Genomic DNA, 18,001 nt, shown 5'->3' on the forward strand with positions numbered 1-18,001 from the left:
ATTCCCACTCTCAGTAGAAAGTCTCCAGTGTTCGTTTATTTTTTCTATCTCTGTTCCTTCAGCACGTCCCTCGTGGTGGTTCCTGCGGCAACCCTGCATCTGTTTCTTTTGTCGTCTTTTGCTATTTTAACACCTGGTCTTTTTTTGTTTTTCTGTCTATTCCTTGTGGTGTTAATTCTATCCAGAAATTGTACGTTCAGAATTGCGGAGGCTTTGGGAATGCACTTCCCTGCAGGGATCACGAAGGTTCCATCCGTCAGGCCTGCGGTGTGGGTGCAGATTGCCTGATGCCTTCAGCAAGCGGTCAGGTCGTGGCTGTGTGGCCTCCCAGCTGCCCAAGCCCGGCATTTGGGACCCTGGCCCGTGCTTGCCCTGCCAGGAGCTGGTGAGGCCCCGAGGGCGTGTGCAGCTTTGGGTTTGTCCTCTGTGCATCCCCACCACCTCTCCTGTGAGTGCTGTGCCCACAGACACTGGGGGTCCATGGGGACGCTCAGGCCTCCCGTCCCCCATGCCCTGCCCACCCTTGGCGTCTGTGTATTGGGTCCTGAGCAGCATCTGGTTGGCAGCCTTGCCCCAGGGACAGTCTGCCCAGCTCCTGTGAGCCCCCTCAAGGCCAACTTGTGCCTTGAGCGCCCCACACCTGCGCTCGGTTCGTCCGCCAGGCTCCCATGGGCCAGGACCTCCGTCTGTCGGAGAGGGCAGGTCTGTGGTCCCTGCTGCTCAGCTGTGTCCCCAGTCTGAAGTGCCGCTTTCACCCTGGGTCGGTCAGTGATGCTACAGGCTCAGGTTTTCACGGCGTGGAAGCTTCATTTTCTTCAGTGTGAGTGAATGTGGAGTGAGTCTGTGAGAGCAGAGAGTGACATTCCGGTCACCCGCTGCACACGTCTGTCCCGACGTTTCTGTGCCGGTTTTGGGGTAGAGTCATGGTGTTTGTGCGCACACTGGGGACGTGGCATCTGCCTTCGGGCGTCAAACGCGCATCCTTGCTGGTGGAGCGTGGAGAAAGCGCTGTTGTCGGCTGCCTGTACTGGGCTTGGTGGATGTTTCTTACTGAAGCGATGGTCAGTCTCTGAAACTCGCTCTGGTTGAGGGTGTGTGGCCGACAGGTCACATGGCGCCTGGGCTCTTCACTGCATCGTTGTCCCTGCAGGGTCCGTGAGGCCGCTATGACCAGTCTGTTGGACCTGATGCTCCTGGTGGCGAGGGAACAGCCAGAACTGATCGAGGCCACTGTGTGAGTGCCCCCCGTGTGGGGGTTGGGTCCGGCCTGCGGGTGGGTGCCTGCATCAGGGGTGCGGCCGGGGTCTCTTGGGCCTCCCTTCCCTCCCACCCACCCCACCCCACCCCACCCCAGCTCACCGCTTCCACCCAAGACCTGGTGCTCAGGCCTCTGAGGTGTCAGGTCTGTTGCGGTGGCTGCCGTGCTTGTGGGGTTGCTCTGGGTGGTGCCCTGGGCTCACACGGGGCTAACGGCCTTGCTCTTGGTTTGCAGCTGTCAGCAGGTCATGTGTTGTGTGGCCCAGCAGGCAAGTGAGAAGATCGACCGGGTCCGCGCGCACGCCGCCCGCGTGTTCATGGCCCTGCTGCATTCTGGTGGCTCCCCCGTCCCCCACGTGCCCCATCGAGAAGAGCTGGAAAAGCTCTTCCCCAGGTACGGGAGGCCGGGATCCCCGACCCCCAGTGGGCACGGGCGACCCTCCAGCTTGTCGGCTCACTGTCTGCAGGTCCGACATGGCCTCTGTGAACTGGAATGCGCCGTCCCAGGCCTTCCCTCTCGTCACCCAGCTCCTGGGGCTGCCTGCCTACCGCTACCACGTCCTGCTGGGGCTGGCCGTGTCTGTGGGCGGCTTGACGGAGTCCACGGTAAGGAGGCCTCTTCCCAGGTCCACGGTTGTGGGAGGCGTCTGCCCCCGGGGGCTGGGGCAGTGTGGGAGGTTCGAATGGGCACACACGGTGTCTGGCGCCTTTTTGGATGGCAGCCGGAGGCTGAGAGGTGCATTCTGGGAGGCCTGCTGTCGCCTTGTGTGCTGTTTTTTTCCCGCTTTGGGGGTCAAAGTGGGGTCAAGGGTCCACCCCTTCCCCTGGCCTTGGGTTTCCAGGGCAGGACCCCCAAGGGTGGCATTAACCTCTCACAAGAGTGGGCCGGTGTGCCCACTAGGAAGAGTACGGAATTACGAGGAACACTGCGGGGAGCTTCTGTGCGCGTGGCATCTCGCCACAGGCAACACAGAACAGTGTGGTTTTGTGCTCCCTGGGCTTGTTGGCACATGTGGACTTCACTTGCCAGCTGCTGCTTGACCGTCCCTCTTTGTCTTCGTCTGTCTTCTTCGCGCTGTCTTTCCTGGATAGGTTTGGTCTGTTGGGTGCGTTTTCCGTCACCTGCTGTCCTTCCTGCTGGTGTAGCAGTCATGCGGTCCCTTAACACAGTCTCCACTGGACCCAGAAGCAGTGTCGGGGGGGGGGGGGGGCACGTGTCCTCCCCTGCGCGGTCACACGCAGGCTCCCACGGGGACGGCCGTGCATCTTCTGTCATCTGCCCTTGCCCTCGGGGGCTGCTGCCGCGGGAGCCCCGTCTGGTGGTGCCGCCCGCCGCCCAGCCCCACTTGGCGCTCGGCAGCTGCCCTCTGACGCTCCCACCTGTGATCTGTTGGAATTCCTTGTCCGCCCAGTGGTGTGTTCACGGTTCCCATCTCCTCTGGAACGTTCTCTGCCCTCCTCGTTCTCGTTCAGGGTTTCCACGCCCCACATTTCCACCTATGCTCTGTCCTCCCTGGTTTTCAGACTTCTTTTCCAGGTGCTATTGTGTTCTGCAGCTTTTTATTTTTTAAGTTTACTTTTATGTATTTTGAGAGACAGCAAGCAGGGGAGGGGCAGAGAGAGAGAGAGAGAGAGGGAGGGAGGGAGGGAGAGAGAGTCCTAAGCAGGCTCCATGCTGCCAGTGCAGAGCCCGATGCGGGGCTTGATCCCATGAACTGTGAGATTGTGTGTGACCTGAGCCGAAATTGAGAGTCGGAGGCTCCACCAACTGAGCCCCCCGGGCGCCCCCCTCTTGTGCTTTTGCACTGTGGGCTTATCCCTGTAATTGTGTTTTCCCTGACAGGTAACCGATAGCATCTCCATGTCCCTCGTCTCATAGTTACGGTACCTGCGCTCTTAGGTGGGGCCTGAGTCTGCTCGCTTCCTCTTGTTGACTCATTGCCAGTGACTCACTGTCCTGGGTCTGTGCGTGGAGGCGTGTGACGCCGGTCTGGGGGGGGGCGCTGCCTTTGTCGCTGTGGGCAGTGTCACAGGGCTTGGTAGGAGCAGGGTCTCCTGGGCGCCAGCCTCCAGCTGCCGGTTGGCTGCAGGGCACCTGGATCCCTGCTGTGCCCGCTGCCGGCTGTGTCCGCATCCACGTTGGTCGCTGTGCACGGGACCAGCTCTGTGTCAATTCCTTCTGCTAGTCCATTGGGGTCCGTGGGGAGGGTCTCTGAGTCTCTGGTCCCCTGACCTGACCTGCTTCCTGGGAGGCCCTCTGCAGCCTCCACTGAGGCCAACTTGGGGTCGTTGTGGCAGATTTAGCGCTCAGTCTGTGCTGCTGCCCCAGGGGAAGCATTTCCGTGTCAGTGCTCATGCCACGTCTCTGCTTGTGCCCCATCTGGCAGGACATTTCGAAGACCCACCTGCTCTGTGGCTCCGTCCCCTCAGCTCCCTAGTGGATGTTCCAGCGTGACCATCGAGGTCCACCCTGGGGCAGGTGGCGAGGGGGCGGTGGTTTTGTCACCGTCACGAGAGCGCTTTCCCTGTTGCAGGTCAGGTACTCCACGCAGAGCCTCTTTGAGTACATGGCGGGGATCCAGAAAGACCTGCGGGCCCTGGAGGGCTTCAGCGGGACCCTCCTGCAGGTCTTTGAGGACAACCTTCTGAACGACAGGTACGGGCCGGGGCCTTCGCGATGGTTCTCAGACCTCCAGGGTGTCGATTGTTCTCATTGGGATTTCACTTCAAGGGAGCGGTGAGGTAGATCCAGGTGGGACCCCGGGTGCCCCCAGCTCGCGGGACTCCACTGGCCACACCACCATCACGGCGCCAGTGGAACTAGCACGCCTGTATGCACTGGGCGTGAAGACGACCCAGGCTGTGAGCTTGGGAGGGTGAGTGTGGATTTTCCATGAGGTGACATCTCCCCAGTCTGTGCACGGACGCGTCCACTATGTAGGCAGGGTCTCTGCACGCCAGGACCGAACATCACAGCAACAGTTGGGGGACGTGTTTTCTGAGCATCTTTGCCACGCTGTTTTGCTAATTGCTTTTCCACAAAGGCGATAACGGACCCCACGGGCCCTGACCCTGGGATGGGGTGTTCCCTGAAGCCCTCTGACAGGGTTCAGACTCAGTTCAGGACTCAGTTCTCAAATGTGGGTTACAGCGGTGTGGCCGCAGGCCATCACCAGGCCATCCTGTCTGTGAGAAACAAACGGGAGTTTAGCCATTGGGAGTGTGAGTGACGTCTCATGAAATGCACACGGAGGGTGCAGTTCGATGGACTCTGTCAGCAGCCCCGAGACCATTCACGACACGACACGCTCATCCCCCAGAAGCGCCCTGCGCCCTCCCAGCCCCAAGGCAACTGCTCATCTGCTTTCTGTCACTGGAGCTTGTTTGGCATTTCCAAAACACATTTTTTTTTTTTAACGTTTATCCATTTTTGAGAGAGAGAGAGCATGAGTGGGGGAGGTAGAGAGAGGGAGACACAGAATCAGAAGCAGGCTCCAGGCTCCGAGCTGTCAGCACAGAGTCTGACGTGGGGCTTGAACTCACAGGCTGTGAGATCATGACCTGAGCCGAAGTCGGATGCTCAAACGACTGAGCCACCCAGGTGCCCCAAACCTTTTAAATGAAAATGTAAAATTCAATTGTTTTAAAAATGCTCACATTTTGTCATACAAGACTCACTGTTGTTTTGTACAATTAGATTTTCTCACTTATGTACCACTTTCTTTGCTCTGTGCTCCTTCTTAGATTTTGGCTTTACAACCTGTGATCCCTTTTCTTTTGGCTGAAAAGCATCCTTTTGGCTTTCCTTTGGGACGGTCCTCCTGGTAGAAAACTGCGTCACTAGAAATAAAAGCAAATGGTCTTCAGTCTGAATAATGTCTTTTTTTTTTTTCTTTTATTGGGGGGGAGGGGCAGTAGGAGAGAGAGAGACAGACAGAGAGAGACAGAGAGAGAGAGACAGAGAGAGAGAGACAGAGAGAGAGAGAAACCCAAGCAGGCTCCATGCCCAGCACAGAGCCCGACATGGGGCTCAAACCCATGAACCCTGAGATCGTGACCCGAGCCAAAGTTGGACGCTTACCCAACAGGGCCCTCCAGGTGCCCCTTGAGTTTTGAGATTTCTCACCTGCGCTGCACAAATCCTTCGTCAGACACCCTCTTCTGGGGCGGTGGCTTGTCCTTCATGCCCTTGGCCGACTCTTAGCAGGTGCCTGCATGCTCTCCAGCTTCTCCCCTGTGGTTTTGCAGGTGTGTTTGTTGTCAGGCAGAGTCCTAGCCTGACTCAAGGCCATGAAGGTTTTCTCTTATGTTTTCTAGAAGACTCCTAGTTTTGGGTTTTATGTTTAGACGTAAGGTCCATCTTGGGTTACTTTCTGTGTGTGACATGAGTGACGGATCCGGTCCATGTGTTGGTTCCGCCTGTGAGTGTCCAGTGTGTTGAAAGACTGTCCCTTCCACGATGTTGCTTTTTCACCTTTTCATAAATTGTGAACATGTAAGCTTATTTCTGGACTTCTCTGCTCTTTGGTTTATGCTGTCCCCAATCCCTCGAGCTTTGTGGCTGAAATTAAGTGGTGCCAGCCCGGCTGTCTCTTCCCTTAGTTGTTGGGGCTTTCCTTGATCTTAGCATTTCCATATGAATTCTTCAGTAGGTTTGTCATCTTCTACACCATGTTCTGCCTGAATTTGGATTGGGATGGGGTTGGCGCCTGGCCCTCAGCGCTTGCCTTCTCCTCTCAGGGTGTCTGTGCCGCTGCTGAAGACGCTGGACCAGATGCTGGCCAACGGCTGCTTTGACCTCTTCACCGCGGAGCAGAAGTAAGTGCCCCGCTCGGTCCCGCTCTGTCGGGCAAGCCTTGGAGCGCGCCTTGTAGAGATGAAGCGATGAGATGCCGGAGATGAGAACCTAGAAGGTGATTTTCTGCGCGTTCAGGAATGGTCTGTGCCATCAAGAGGCTTCGGCTGCCCTCCGGTGAGGCTGGGGCTGTGCCTCGGCCGGGCTCCTATGGTAGCACCGGCGCCCAGGTGGGAAGAGACCTAATGAGGTGAGGCGTCTGTACTGTCGCGGTGGCAGGTCTGGTGCTGAGGCTGGAGAGCCCCGCACGGACGGAGGAGGACAGAGTGGGTCCGCGGGGGGCTGGCCAGGTGTGGGCACAGGGGACGGGTGCACACGGGTTCTTCAGACTCCCTAGTGCAGGGACACACAGCAGCCCTGGGTCAGCTCCTGGCCAGTGAGCTCTGGTGTCGAGGTCATGGCGGCTGGTGTATCTCATTAGGGCCTGATGATTTCCACTGGATCCCAGGCTTCGAGGGCTTTGCCTCTGGGCTGGGCCTTTTGTGCCCTGTGGGTCGCCTGGAGCCGCCTCCTCCTGGGCACGTTTCAGGGACGTGGGAAGAGCCATGCCAGGTGGGCCCTGAGTGGCGTTTTCTCACGTGCACCGTCTCCCACTCTGTTTGCTCCTGGCGACAGCCTCGGTGGGCTGTCGGCCCTGCTCCTCGGTGGCACTGCTGCCACCGTGTCCCCTCCGCACTCACCTTTGCCTCTTGGGCCTCGGCGATCACCGTCCTCGGCAGTCTGCAGCCACGTGAATTTTGTGGGGTGTTAGTGTCAGGGGGAGGCTGAGTCCGGTGCCTGTGCCTCCATCTTTGCTGCGTCACTGACTCCCTGGTGTCCAGCGCCATCTGCACCCGGGACCCGCCAGCCTGGCTGTGGGGTGGGGTCCTTGTACGGATCGCGTCACTTGGCTTGCCGAACGTTTTGTCTCGAGACCTAAACGCAGATTTTCCTGGCTTAAAATTTTTGAAAGAAACGGGAGAAAGTGTCTCGTTAACAAACATGGCTCATTTTATTTCTGGGCAGTTTTGTACTTTTGTCAGTTCTTTCCTTTTTTTTTTTTTTTTTTAAATTTTTTTTTAACATTTATTTATTTTTGAGACAGAGAGAGACAGAGCATCAATGGGGGAGGGTCAGAGAGAGGGAGACACAGAATCTGAAACAGGCTCCAGGCTCTGAGCTGTCAGCACAGAGCCCGACGCGGGGCTTGAACCCACAGACTGCGAGATCATGACCTGAGCCGAAGTCGGCTGCCCAACCGACTGAGCCACCCAGGTGCCCCTCCTTTTTTTTTTTTTTTTTAAAGTAGGTTTCAAGCTTGGCATGGAGCCCAATTTGGGGCTTGCACTTACGAACCGTGAGATCATGCCCTGAGTTGAGACCAAGAGTCAGACGCTCAAACAACCAAGCCACCCAGGCACCCTGGTGGTTTTGTCTGTTTCTGCTTTGGGTGTTTGGTCTTCTGTTCTGGAGCGTGCGGCTGTAGGTTCAGGCTTGTGTTTCAGTGGCCCGTTTCATTATTCTGGTGCTGCTTTGTTTTATACTCTGTCTGCTCTTGTGCTGATCAGGCTGCACCAGCTTCTTCTGACTTTGAACTTGTACCTTTCTCTGTTCTGTGACTCCTGTCTTCATGTACTTAAATTTGGTGCATCTCTTATGAGCAGGATGAAACTCAGTCGGGCCTCCTCTGACTGTTAAACTGGCTCATTCGGCCTCGGAGCTGCTTCTTTGGATGTTTTCCACTGGTCCTGCCTGCTGCGTGTCCCTCCTTCCTCCCTGTTTGATCAGTTAAATGATTTTTATCATTCAGCAGCACTGTTCACTTTCTGTTTTTTCAGTGGCCACTCTGTCAAAGTCTCACTTTCTCTGTTTTGCCCTCTTCCTGCACAAAACCGAGGACGTTAACATGTTTATTGACTTCCCTTGGGTTATGTGAGCTCATCACGTGTTGTATCGTAGGTACGTTGTCACTTAGTTTTGTGCGGTTGACGTCTGTGTTAAGTTACCCACATACTTGCTGCCGTCTGTGTCCTCACTGCCCCGGCCCCGCTCCGTGTCTACCCAAAGATCATCCTTTCCAGGTCCCTCTAGTGAGGTCCACTGGCAGTAAATCCTTTATGATTTTGTTCGCGAGTTACTTTCAGAGCACATAGGACTCTAGACAGACGTTTTATTTCGGGACCGAAACCTCTTTCTTGTTCTGACTTCCATTGCTTTTGAGATGTTGCCTGTAAGTCTGGAGTCTGACAGAGGCAGTCTGGGTTTTCTGCCTCCTTTGAAGTTTTCTCTCCAAGAAATCTCCACTGCCCATTCAATGGGTCTAGTTGTTAATTACATACTTGTCTGTCCTGCCACAAATTTGTTAAACTTGAAAACGTGATTTTGTTTTCTGTGTTCTAGAAAAATCTGTAGACGCTCCGCCCCTCCCCTGCCCCAGCTCCCCCAAGGCCACGCTGCATCCCACGACCTGTCCTCCACCTGTGATTCTTTCCTGACACATTTCTTCTCCTCCTCCTCCTCCTTCTCCTTCTCCTCCTTCTTCTTCTTCTTCCTTTTTTTTTTTTTAACATTTATTCATCTTTGAGAGACAGAGAGGGAGAGAGAGCGTGTGATTGGGGGAGGAGCAGAGAGAGAGGGAGACACAGAATCCGAAGCAGGCTCCAGGCTCCGAGCTCTCAGCACAGAGCCTGATGCGGGACCCGAACTCACTGGCTGCGAGATCATGACCTGAGCTGAAGTCAGACGCTTAACTGACTGAGCCACCCAGGTGCCCCATCTCCTGGCACATTTCTGACCCAAGTCAGAAAACGGCCAAGTTGAGGTGTGCGGTTCTTATTTTCGGTTTTTGTATTTTTCAGATGCAGCTTTTTCTTTAGTTTGTTTCCCAGCCTGCCAGCTTTTTGCCCTCCTGGACGTGGTGTTGGGGTCTTTCCGTGTGCTTCTGGTCTCCGTCCTCGTTGGGCTGTCTGGTTTCTACAGCCCATGGTGTTGGGGGTTGGGCTTTCTCATTTGTCTGCTTACTCGTCGTCCGGACGCCGAGCGTGTGCAGGTAACCTGTGGCCACGGCAACTTTGTTCGCCCTTTCTAGGCCTCGAGGGCAGCGGTAGCAATCCAGGCCCTCCCAGCTCCACATCCCAGAGAGGTGCTCCCCCACCTGGGGGTCGCCTTCTAGGTCTGGCAGGTGCATACCTGTGTCGAGACCGAGCTCTGGGTCTCCTCTCAGCTGGAGGCTGGGGACAGCACACCGGGCTCCTCTGGCAGGTCGGTATTCCTTCGTTGTGAGGCACCAGTGGTGCCAGGCTCACCTCTTGGAGCGGGGGGAACGGAAACTCCAGCTGCTGCCTGTAGAATGGTCTCTGGGTCCAGGCAGGGAGGGGCTTCTGTGCAGGTGGCTGTAAGCCAGCAGTTTCTCTCGCGGCCCAGACGCGGGTGTGCGGGAACAGACTGCAGCGGGACAGGAGAGCAGGTGGGGCCGCAGAGCCACTTACACAGCAGACACTCAGTCCGTACAGTTCTGAAGGCAGGAGGTCTGAGGTCAGGGTGCCAGCGATTCAGGTCCTGGTTTGCAGAGAGACCCTTCCTGCTATCTTCACGCGGCAGAGGGCGGTCATCTCGTGTGTCTGTTCTCATGAAGACACTCATGCCCCCATCGGGGGACTCAGACTCGTGACCTAATTGTGTCCGAGGTCCCAGCTGGTGATACCCTCACAGTGGGGATCACAGCTTCAACGTGTGAATTCGGGGGATGCAGATGTTCAGTCCAGGTCACAGATGTTTTGTCTGAGATGCTCATTACATCCCAGAGGGATGGCTCTTCAAGGCTGGAGCCCAGTGGAAAGAGGGTGGGTGGTGTGTGAACTGGGAGATCAGCAAGGGAGTGTGTGTAGACAGAGAAGGGACCGATGGCTCTGTGGGGTGTTGCATTTTTATGAGGAGGACGAGGAGCAGGAGAGAGCAAAGCCTCTGGGAAGTAGGCAGAGTTGGAGCACGTCACAGCAGGGTCGTTGGTGATCACGTAGGTTGGGGACGGCGTGACTGTGGCCCCTACTGACACGGTGGTCACTTGGTCCCTGATGAGCATTTCGGTGAGCCGTGGGGAGAAGCCTGTGGAGGCGAGGGGCTGGAGGTGCACAGGGTGCACCTGGGTGACCACTCTGGGTGACAGGGACGTGGAGGGGGCAGTCGGGGTGCCAGCTGATGGAGAGAGACTGAGGGCCACTGTCCCTGAGGACAGGACGTCTCCCCAGCAGCCGGGGAGGAGAGCACAGGGGCAGTAGAACCACCACCCCCCCCCCCCCCCCCCCCCCCCCCCGCATGGCTGCCACACTGGAGACAGAGGAGCGGATCTCTCTGGCAGGGACTTTGCTGTCCTGACCCCCCATATTGTCATCAGCTGTGCAGAGTGTAGGACACGTGTCCATGCTCTGGCCGCTGCCTGGTTCTCCTTGGCCCCGGGGCCAGACCTGGTTATGAGATGGCCATCCCTTCCCTTGGTCCTGCGTTGAGGCCCCACTAGCTGGTGCTACCGTCTGGTGCACCTGATTCTTTCCCTTGTGGCGTGCCTGGGATCCACCTGCCCCCTGCCCCCCGCTCCCGTCGGCGAAGACGGGGAGGCGCGTGAAAGGGACAGGCGGCCATCCGTCCTGTGCTGGTAAAGGAGCCCATTAACGTAACCTGTTGTGGTACCCTGAGGGACACGGCCCTCTGGTCACCTGGGCAGCGCTGCACCCGATGCCACAGTGGGTCCGTGCTCCGCGTGCTCTGAGAGCTCCTCTCTGGTGTCCCGTCCTTCCCTTGCAGCCACCCCTTCGGCGGGAAGCTGCTTGTGCTTTGCAAGGAGGAAATCAAGAAGTCTAAGGATGTGCAGAAACTGCGCTCAAGCGTCGCTGTGTAAGTCTCCAGTTCCTCGTTGTGACGGTAAAAGGAAGGGTCTGTCAGGCGGGAGACACTCACTCTGGAGTCGGTGTTCCGACTTCCGCGGACAGCCTGTCGGTCCCAGGGGTCAGCGCAGATGGCCTCTGGGGAGGGGCTGTGTCTCTTCGGGGGCGTCCTCACCGGAGGCAGGTTTTCCTCGAAACAGACCCGATTCACCCGACACCGGAGAGGCGGACGTGTTGTTCCAGGGGATGCTGGACGTGGGGCCGCGCTCGCCCGGGTTCTGGGGGGCGGACGCGGGGCCGTGCTCACCTGGGCCGTCACTCCGCAGGTTCTGCGGGATGGTGCGGTTCCCGGGCGACGTGAGGAGGAAGGTGCTCCTGCAGCTGTGCCTGCTGCTCTGCCACCCGTTCCCTGTGGTGAGTGTGCTTGCGGCTGCTCCCCGATCACGCGCTGGCACCTGGGGCCGTATCTGGGGGCAGCGCCGGGCTCACACCCCACAGGGTGCATGTGGGGGCCCCATGAATGGCGGGTGCTGCAGCCTGACCCACCCGGGTCATGTGTCCCGGGAGTTCCATTTTCCACTGGCTGAAAAACCACTCTTCAGATAATGCAAACGTGCCACTTTGCTAGGAGGCAAAAGTGATGCTTGTATTGGACACACTGGTTCTCAAAGTGGGGATCACTGGGCCGGCTGCAGCACCACCCCCCCCCCCCCCCCGAAATGCAGATTCTCAGGCTGCCCCACCTGCCGACTGAGGAACCCTGGGGGTGGGCCTGGGGTTCTGAGACCACCCGCCCCACAAGGTGTTTTGCAGGCAGGCAACTCGAGAAGAAAACAGGGGAGGTGGGTTCCTGGGTGAGGAGCAGGGTTTTTTTTTTTGTTGTTTTTTTTTTAATGTTTGAGAGAGTGCACATGCGAGAGGGGGAGAGAGAGAGAGACTGACCATCACAGAGCCCCATGTGGGGCTCGATCCCATGAATCGTGAGATCATGACCTGAGACAAAAACCAAGAGTCAGACCCTCAACCAACTGAGCCCCTGAGGTGCCCTGAGGAGGCGAGTTTTAGTGATGCATTTTAATAAGAACAGTGTGGCCTCGCTCCTCCCTGATAAGGCTGCTGTGGGGCAGCAGGGAACAGAGCAGCCCACACCGTGGCTTGCTTGTCATGGGTCCAGCTGTGGCCAGGGCCCCAGGTCACTTTCTTCCTTTTAACAAGCTACATGGGTCTCAGGTTCCAGTCCGACCTGGGGGCGTGCCTGGCCCCATGTCCCTGCTCCCTGAGCAGGGTTCTGTCACTCTCCTTGGGTTCGGTGGGCCTTGTCTTCCTGCTGATGCACTATGTCCTGCCCAGATCCGGAAGACCACGGCCAGCCAGGTGTACGAGATGCTGCTCACCTACGGTGACATCATGCGTGAGGACGTCCTGGATGAGGTCATGGCTGTGCTGGGCACCACGGCCTGGTGAGTGCAAGGTCCCTTGCGGCACCTCGGTGAATAGGGATGTCCGGAGCCCCCCTTCCTGTCCCCGAGGTGTCCCCCAGAAACCCTCTGAAGGGGTGAGGAGAGTGAGGCTCCCAGCCCTCGATGGCGTTACCATGAGGTGGTGGCCCTGTTTGTACCCAGGGCGCTGGGCAGGCCCCGCGGACACGGGGAGGGGAGGAGGTGCCTCTAGTTCAGGTGGGAAAATGTTCAAAGTGAAAAGATGGGTGGTTCTGATCACTGATTGGTTAGAAGCTAATTGTTTATTTCTCTCTGGGCCGCTTTTGTTAAGTAATTGCGTCATGGGCTCTGGGTGCTGATGGGGTCGGGGTCACTTTGGGAATGGCTCCTCCTGCCCCCGAACTGCAGCATCAGAAGTGCCAAGAGGGGAGCGGCAGGGGGCGGGGTTCACCCTTTGCGGGGACGTGCCAGCACTGTGGCCAGGGCCTCCAAGGGGACAGGTGCCGCCACGCCCAGCTCCCCACAGAGGAGGCTGTGGTGGCAAAGGCCACACGTGGATGTGTCCAAACATCAGAAAGGGTGGAAGGAGACCAGAGAGTAGGTGTTCCCCTGCCCTTGTCCCTCCCCCTCCCCAGCCCTCTCGTCCCAGATACCCAGTTCCTTCCCAGGGTGTCCAGGGCCTTTGGCTTCTCGTGGGTCCCTCAAGTCACAGCTGGGCCCCAGAGCTGGTTTTAGGTGCAGTGTCCTGAGGTGTCGTTTGCTTTTGGACTTGGTAAGTTGGGACAGCAGGTGTGTTACGTGGGGGCGGGGCTGATGGAGAAGGATGCGTGGACAGTGCCGAGAGCGGGAAAGGCACAGCCCGTGAGCGCAGGCTTGATCGGGTGCACCAGATAACAGGTCACAACAGCCGTGTGGGGGATGCTGCTACGTTCCAGGCACCTGCGTGCTCACGTGCGCACATGCTCACCCACACGTGCCATCTGCAAGGTGACGGCTGTGCTCACTGCCCATCTTAGGCCAGGCGGTGGCCCATGGAGGCACCGGTGGTAAGGTTGGTGCGCTCGCATCAGCAGGTGAGGACACGCATAACCAGCTTACGTGTGTTTCCCCTGAGATTGTGACCTTCCTAGGAGGGCTGAGCTGTCCACAGAGCCCCAGAGGCCGGCTCCCGTGCCCGGGCGTGAAGGACAAAACAGGGCCTCTGGTTTCAGGGCTTCCTGGAGGTTTTCAGGGATACATAGATCTTGGGGAGGAGGGAACTCTGATGAACGTCTTTGCCAAGCCGCTCATGAGAGCTCCAGAACCGAAAATGTGGGCTCGGGAGGTGTGGGTGACCCACGTTTTGAACAGCCGGGCCGCTGACCTAACCCCGTCCCCAGGGCCCGCCCTGCAAACATCTGTGGGGAGCGTGTGAGTTCTCTCTGTGGAGGGTGCTGCCACGTGGTCAACTCCAGGTCACTTGCGCCCCATGGCTCCGGCCCTCCCCCCTCACCGTGTGGGGTGCACGGGGCGCTTTTCCCACCACACTTGGTGTTGGAATAAATTCCAGAGAATTTTAAAGTAATTTTTTTCTTGTTTCAAAAGAAAAATATAACTTAATCTTTATTTTTTTAATGTTTGTTATTTATTTTTGAGAGAGAGAGAGGGTGTGAGCAGGAAAGGAACAGAGAGGGAGACACAGAATCCGAAGCAGAGTCCAGGCTCCCAGCTGTCAGCACAGAGCCCGGCGTGGGGCTTGAATTCATAAACCGCAAGATCATGACCTGAGCCAAAGTCGGACGCTCGACCGACTTGAGCCACCCAGGCAGCCCTTTAATCTTTATTTTTAATTAAAGTGATAAGCAGCTTCTGAAGTCCAATAAAACTCAAAAAACCCACCTGCCCTACCTTCTCGGGCCTTAGCGTTTCTGTCCCTGTCGGGCCACCCGTCTGGGGCCACACCTCCCCCCCCCCCCCCCCCCCGTTGCCCCCGCACCTGAGGGAGGGTTTGGCAGCTGCCAATTTCCCTGCTCTCCACCGAAGCAGAGGTGCTGGGGTCCTGTGCACCTGGCAGCAGCTCCTGAGAGCTTCAAACGTGAGGCAGGTCCCAGCTCGAGCACCGTGCCATGGCTGACGCTGCTCCTGCCTCTTCTTCCCCAGGGATGCGGAGCTCCCGCTTGTCAGAGGCCAGCGGAACCGCCTGTGTGACCTTCTCGGTGTGCCCAGACCTCAGCTGGTCCCCAAGGTAGCTGCGCGGCCCTCGGCCACACTGGGAACCTGGGGCCCTTCCCACACAAGGCCTCTAAGTGCAGCTCCCAGGAGCCACCAAGCTCCAGTCTGGAACGTTCTGGGTCACGTTGACTGCTGGGCGCGTGCCCTCACCCCGCCTGCCCCGTGTATACTCTGCTGGCTCCTCCTCCCAAAGCCAGATGAGTCTCACAGGCTCCTGCGTGCACGTCCCCACCAGGCGTGTCAGGTGTGTCCTGTGGGCACTGCTCCCAGACATGTCCTCTGCGCCACCAGCCCTCAGCGGAGTTGTCAGTGACCTAGTTCACTCTCTCAGATATGCTCCTCCGTCACGGCCGAAGGGAGGCTGCCTCAGGCCGGTTTCCACCATCACTACCTCCCTGGATACTCGTCTGGTCCTGGGACTCTGTCACCCCAGGGTTTCCACGCCCCTGGCCTGTGCACTGTGGCTGCGGTGTCCTGAGGTTGCAGGGCCCTGAGCTCTCCCTCCAGGTTCTGCGTGACCATCAGATTTTAGGCTCTCGTGTGTGTGCTTGTAGGGAATCAGGACAGACTCACGGTCAGTGTCTCCTCAGGCCGTGGGCTCTGGCAGAGCGCAGCGGCACATTCTGTGACCGCTGGGGACGGGGCTGGTTCCTTGGCCCCTCGTTCCTGATCCTGCCCATTGGCTGTATTCCCCCAGACCTGGGTTTGGACCCTGGCTGCTGCCAAGCTTTTATTGAGCAAGAACATCCACGCGGGAGCGCGTGCGGTCTGGCTCTGTGCACACACGCAACGGGCACCTGGCTCAAGGGTGGAGCCCCTGGGCGGGCTTCCGGGCTAGAGTGTTGCTGCACGAGATGCTGGTGAGCAGATTCCAGAAGGTGCTCGGGCTGCGTGTGCGGTGCAGGTGGTGGGCGCGGCCAGCACCCCGTCTGCGGTTGTTGGCCTGTGGGTCCCCTTCAGTGTTTTTGTCTCTGGGCTCTGTGGTGTGCATGGGCCCTGGAATTGTATCTGCAAATATCTGCTTGGGGGCAGGGGGCGCGGCTTAGGGTTCCGGGCTCCAGCCTTCATCTCGTCCCGCTCTGTTGTTCGAGGAGCTGTTGAAGGTCTTGCCGGTTCTAAGGCCGTGTCTCCTCAGTGTTTCTTAAGAGCTTTATTGTTTTTACCTCCCACATGTAGACGCGAGGCCACTCGGGACTGGCACTTGTGTGTGGTGCCAGGGAAAGGCCAGCAGACGCTTCTTCCACATGCAGTCCGTGCAGCCCCATTCTGGCCACGCTGTCACTGTGGTCAAAGTGGTCAAAGTGATGCATGACTGTCCTCTCGGGTCCTGTCCTGCACGATCTGTCTGTAATCCGGCACTGGCCTGTCTTGCTGACACGGGCGTGGGTCTTGTGAGATGTCGTGGTGCTCGTGCATTTCTGTCTCGGGTTTTATTTTTCCAAGACCATCTTGACCCCTAGCCCCCTTGGGTTTCAGAAACCTCTGCAGAATCGTCATCAGTTTGCAGCAGGGAATCAGCCAGGTATTCGGCCGAGGTCACTTGGAGCCTCTGGGTCCACTTGGCGAGAATAGACGTCTGTGATAGAGTCTCATGGCCTTGAGTACGCAGGACTCTGTTTTACGGCTTTGGAACTGCCCTGTGGTCTTGGATACTCTCTTCTGTTTTTCCATTCTTTTTTCTCAGCATTTCAGTTTGGGAAGTTTCTATCGACCAGCCTTGAGGTTCACAGATTCTTTCTCTGGCCGTGTCCCGTCTTCATTTCTGTAAGCATGTTCCTGATTTCTGGTGTCTCCTTTCATTCCTTGACTTTCCACCTCTACTCTCACTGCCCATCAGTCCTTGGTGGTGCCCACTTGCCCCAGCAGAGCCCTTGCCACATGAGTCATCCTTGTTTTAAGCCCTGGTCTGATTATCCCAACTCTGCCGTATCGGAGTCTGGTCTAGATGTTGGTGCCATCTCTCCCAGTTGCTTTTTCTCACCTCTTGGTGTGTTTTGTAAGTTTTTGTTGGAAGCCAGACCCGTTGTGCTGGTAACAGGAACTCGGGCCTCAGGATCATGAGGTTTGCGTCTTTCCAACAGGGGCCCCTCTGTTCAGTATTGCCGCAGCTTCTCCGGCGCGTCGTGCCCTGACCTGGGCGTCCCCGCACCATCCGCCTTGGAGCATCGGAGTCTGAGAGAGGACCCATGGCCGTGGCCCTGGAGCCCTGCCGGGGAAGCAGTGGGCTGTGTGGCAATCTCCGGTCATCTGAGTGGACCTCAGCCATGGGCTCCCGTGGGGCAGCTCTGTCCCCCTGTGCCCCTGCAGGTGCCAGGGGCTCTGGCAGTCCTCTTCCCTGGAGGGGAGACACCCAGAGTGTGGGGGACTTTCCAGGATCATGACCAGTGAGCCTGGTGCTCCCAGGGTCCCCCCAAGATGGTGCCCACAGAGTCTGGTCATCAGGTGTGCCTTCCGCCCGGTGGTCTCTGCTCCCGGCAGGGTCTGCCCACGTCCGACTCCAGCCCTCTTGTCTGGAAGAGAGAGAAGAGGGGCGGCCTCTCTTCTCTGACAGGCCGAGAACGCGCAGCACCTTGTTCTCGTCTTTGCGATGTTGCGACACGTTGGAAGTGACGTCACTCGGAATGTTCTTTATCTGTAAAAGTGCTTCCTGCCTTCAGGTCTACTTTAGGGGTAACCCAACTGTACTAGATTTTTGGATGTTTATACCATTTCCTTTCTTACATTTAAATGGGTCTCTTAAAAATGGTAGTCAGTCAGACCCTGGAGCCTGCTTCGGATTCTGTGTCTCCCTCTCTCACTGCCCCTCCCCCACTCGCTCGTGTGCGCGCTCTCTCTCTCTCTCTCTCTCAAAAAAGAAATAAAAACATTAAAAAAAAAAAGTTGTCAGCTTAACCAACTGAGCCACCCAGGTGCTCCTTTAGTGGGTCAAGCTTCTAAGAGTGAATGTTCCAAAGACCAAGGCAGACCAACTTGACCTTAGGGGCGCCTGGGTGGCTCAGTCGGTTGAGCGGCCGACTTTGGCTCAGGTCACGATCTCGTGGTCCGTGAGTTCGAGCCCCGTGTCGGGCTCTGTGCTGACAGCTCAGGGCCTGGAGCCTGTTTCAGATTCTGTGTCTCCCTCTCTCTGACCCTCCCCCGTTCATGCTCTGTCTCTCTCTGTCTCAAAAATAAATAAACATTAAAAAAAAAAAATTAAAAAAAAAAATGGTAGTTAGGTCTTCTCTGTATTTAATCCAGTTGAGTATCTTAATTGGAGTTTTGTCCCCTTGTATTTAACGTGTGGTTATGGGTTTGGGTTTACATCTATGATCTTTGGTTATGGCTTGATCTGTTTCTTTCTCTTGGCCTCACCTGGATTTGAAGGGTTTATCGCTTCACAG

General features: G+C 57.2%; 1 protein-coding gene across 2 annotated transcripts in view; it reads left to right on the top strand.

Moving 5' to 3' along the window:
- The window catches only part of TBCD (tubulin folding cofactor D), a 159,283-nt gene that overhangs the window by 140,641 nt on the left and 641 nt on the right, over window positions 1–18,001 (top strand). Inside the window, exons 30-38 of one of the 2 annotated variants that reach the window (XM_047832076.1) lie at window positions 1,151–1,234; window positions 1,493–1,651; window positions 1,725–1,863; window positions 3,792–3,913; window positions 5,998–6,075; window positions 10,892–10,981; window positions 11,298–11,385; window positions 12,322–12,431; window positions 14,550–14,634. In XM_047832076.1, the coding sequence (XP_047688032.1) occupies window positions 1,151–1,234; window positions 1,493–1,651; window positions 1,725–1,863; window positions 3,792–3,913; window positions 5,998–6,075; window positions 10,892–10,981; window positions 11,298–11,385; window positions 12,322–12,431; window positions 14,550–14,634 (955 nt within the window). Of the gene's footprint in view, window positions 1–1,150; window positions 1,235–1,492; window positions 1,652–1,724; window positions 1,864–3,791; window positions 3,914–5,997; window positions 6,076–10,891; window positions 10,982–11,297; window positions 11,386–12,321; window positions 12,432–14,549; window positions 17,706–18,001 lie in introns of those variants that run through there. The other variant, XM_047832075.1, reaches the window with a different exon arrangement.

This window comes from Prionailurus viverrinus, chromosome E1, assembly GCF_022837055.1.
Source record: "Prionailurus viverrinus isolate Anna chromosome E1, UM_Priviv_1.0, whole genome shotgun sequence".
NCBI lineage: Eukaryota > Metazoa > Chordata > Mammalia > Carnivora > Felidae > Prionailurus > Prionailurus viverrinus.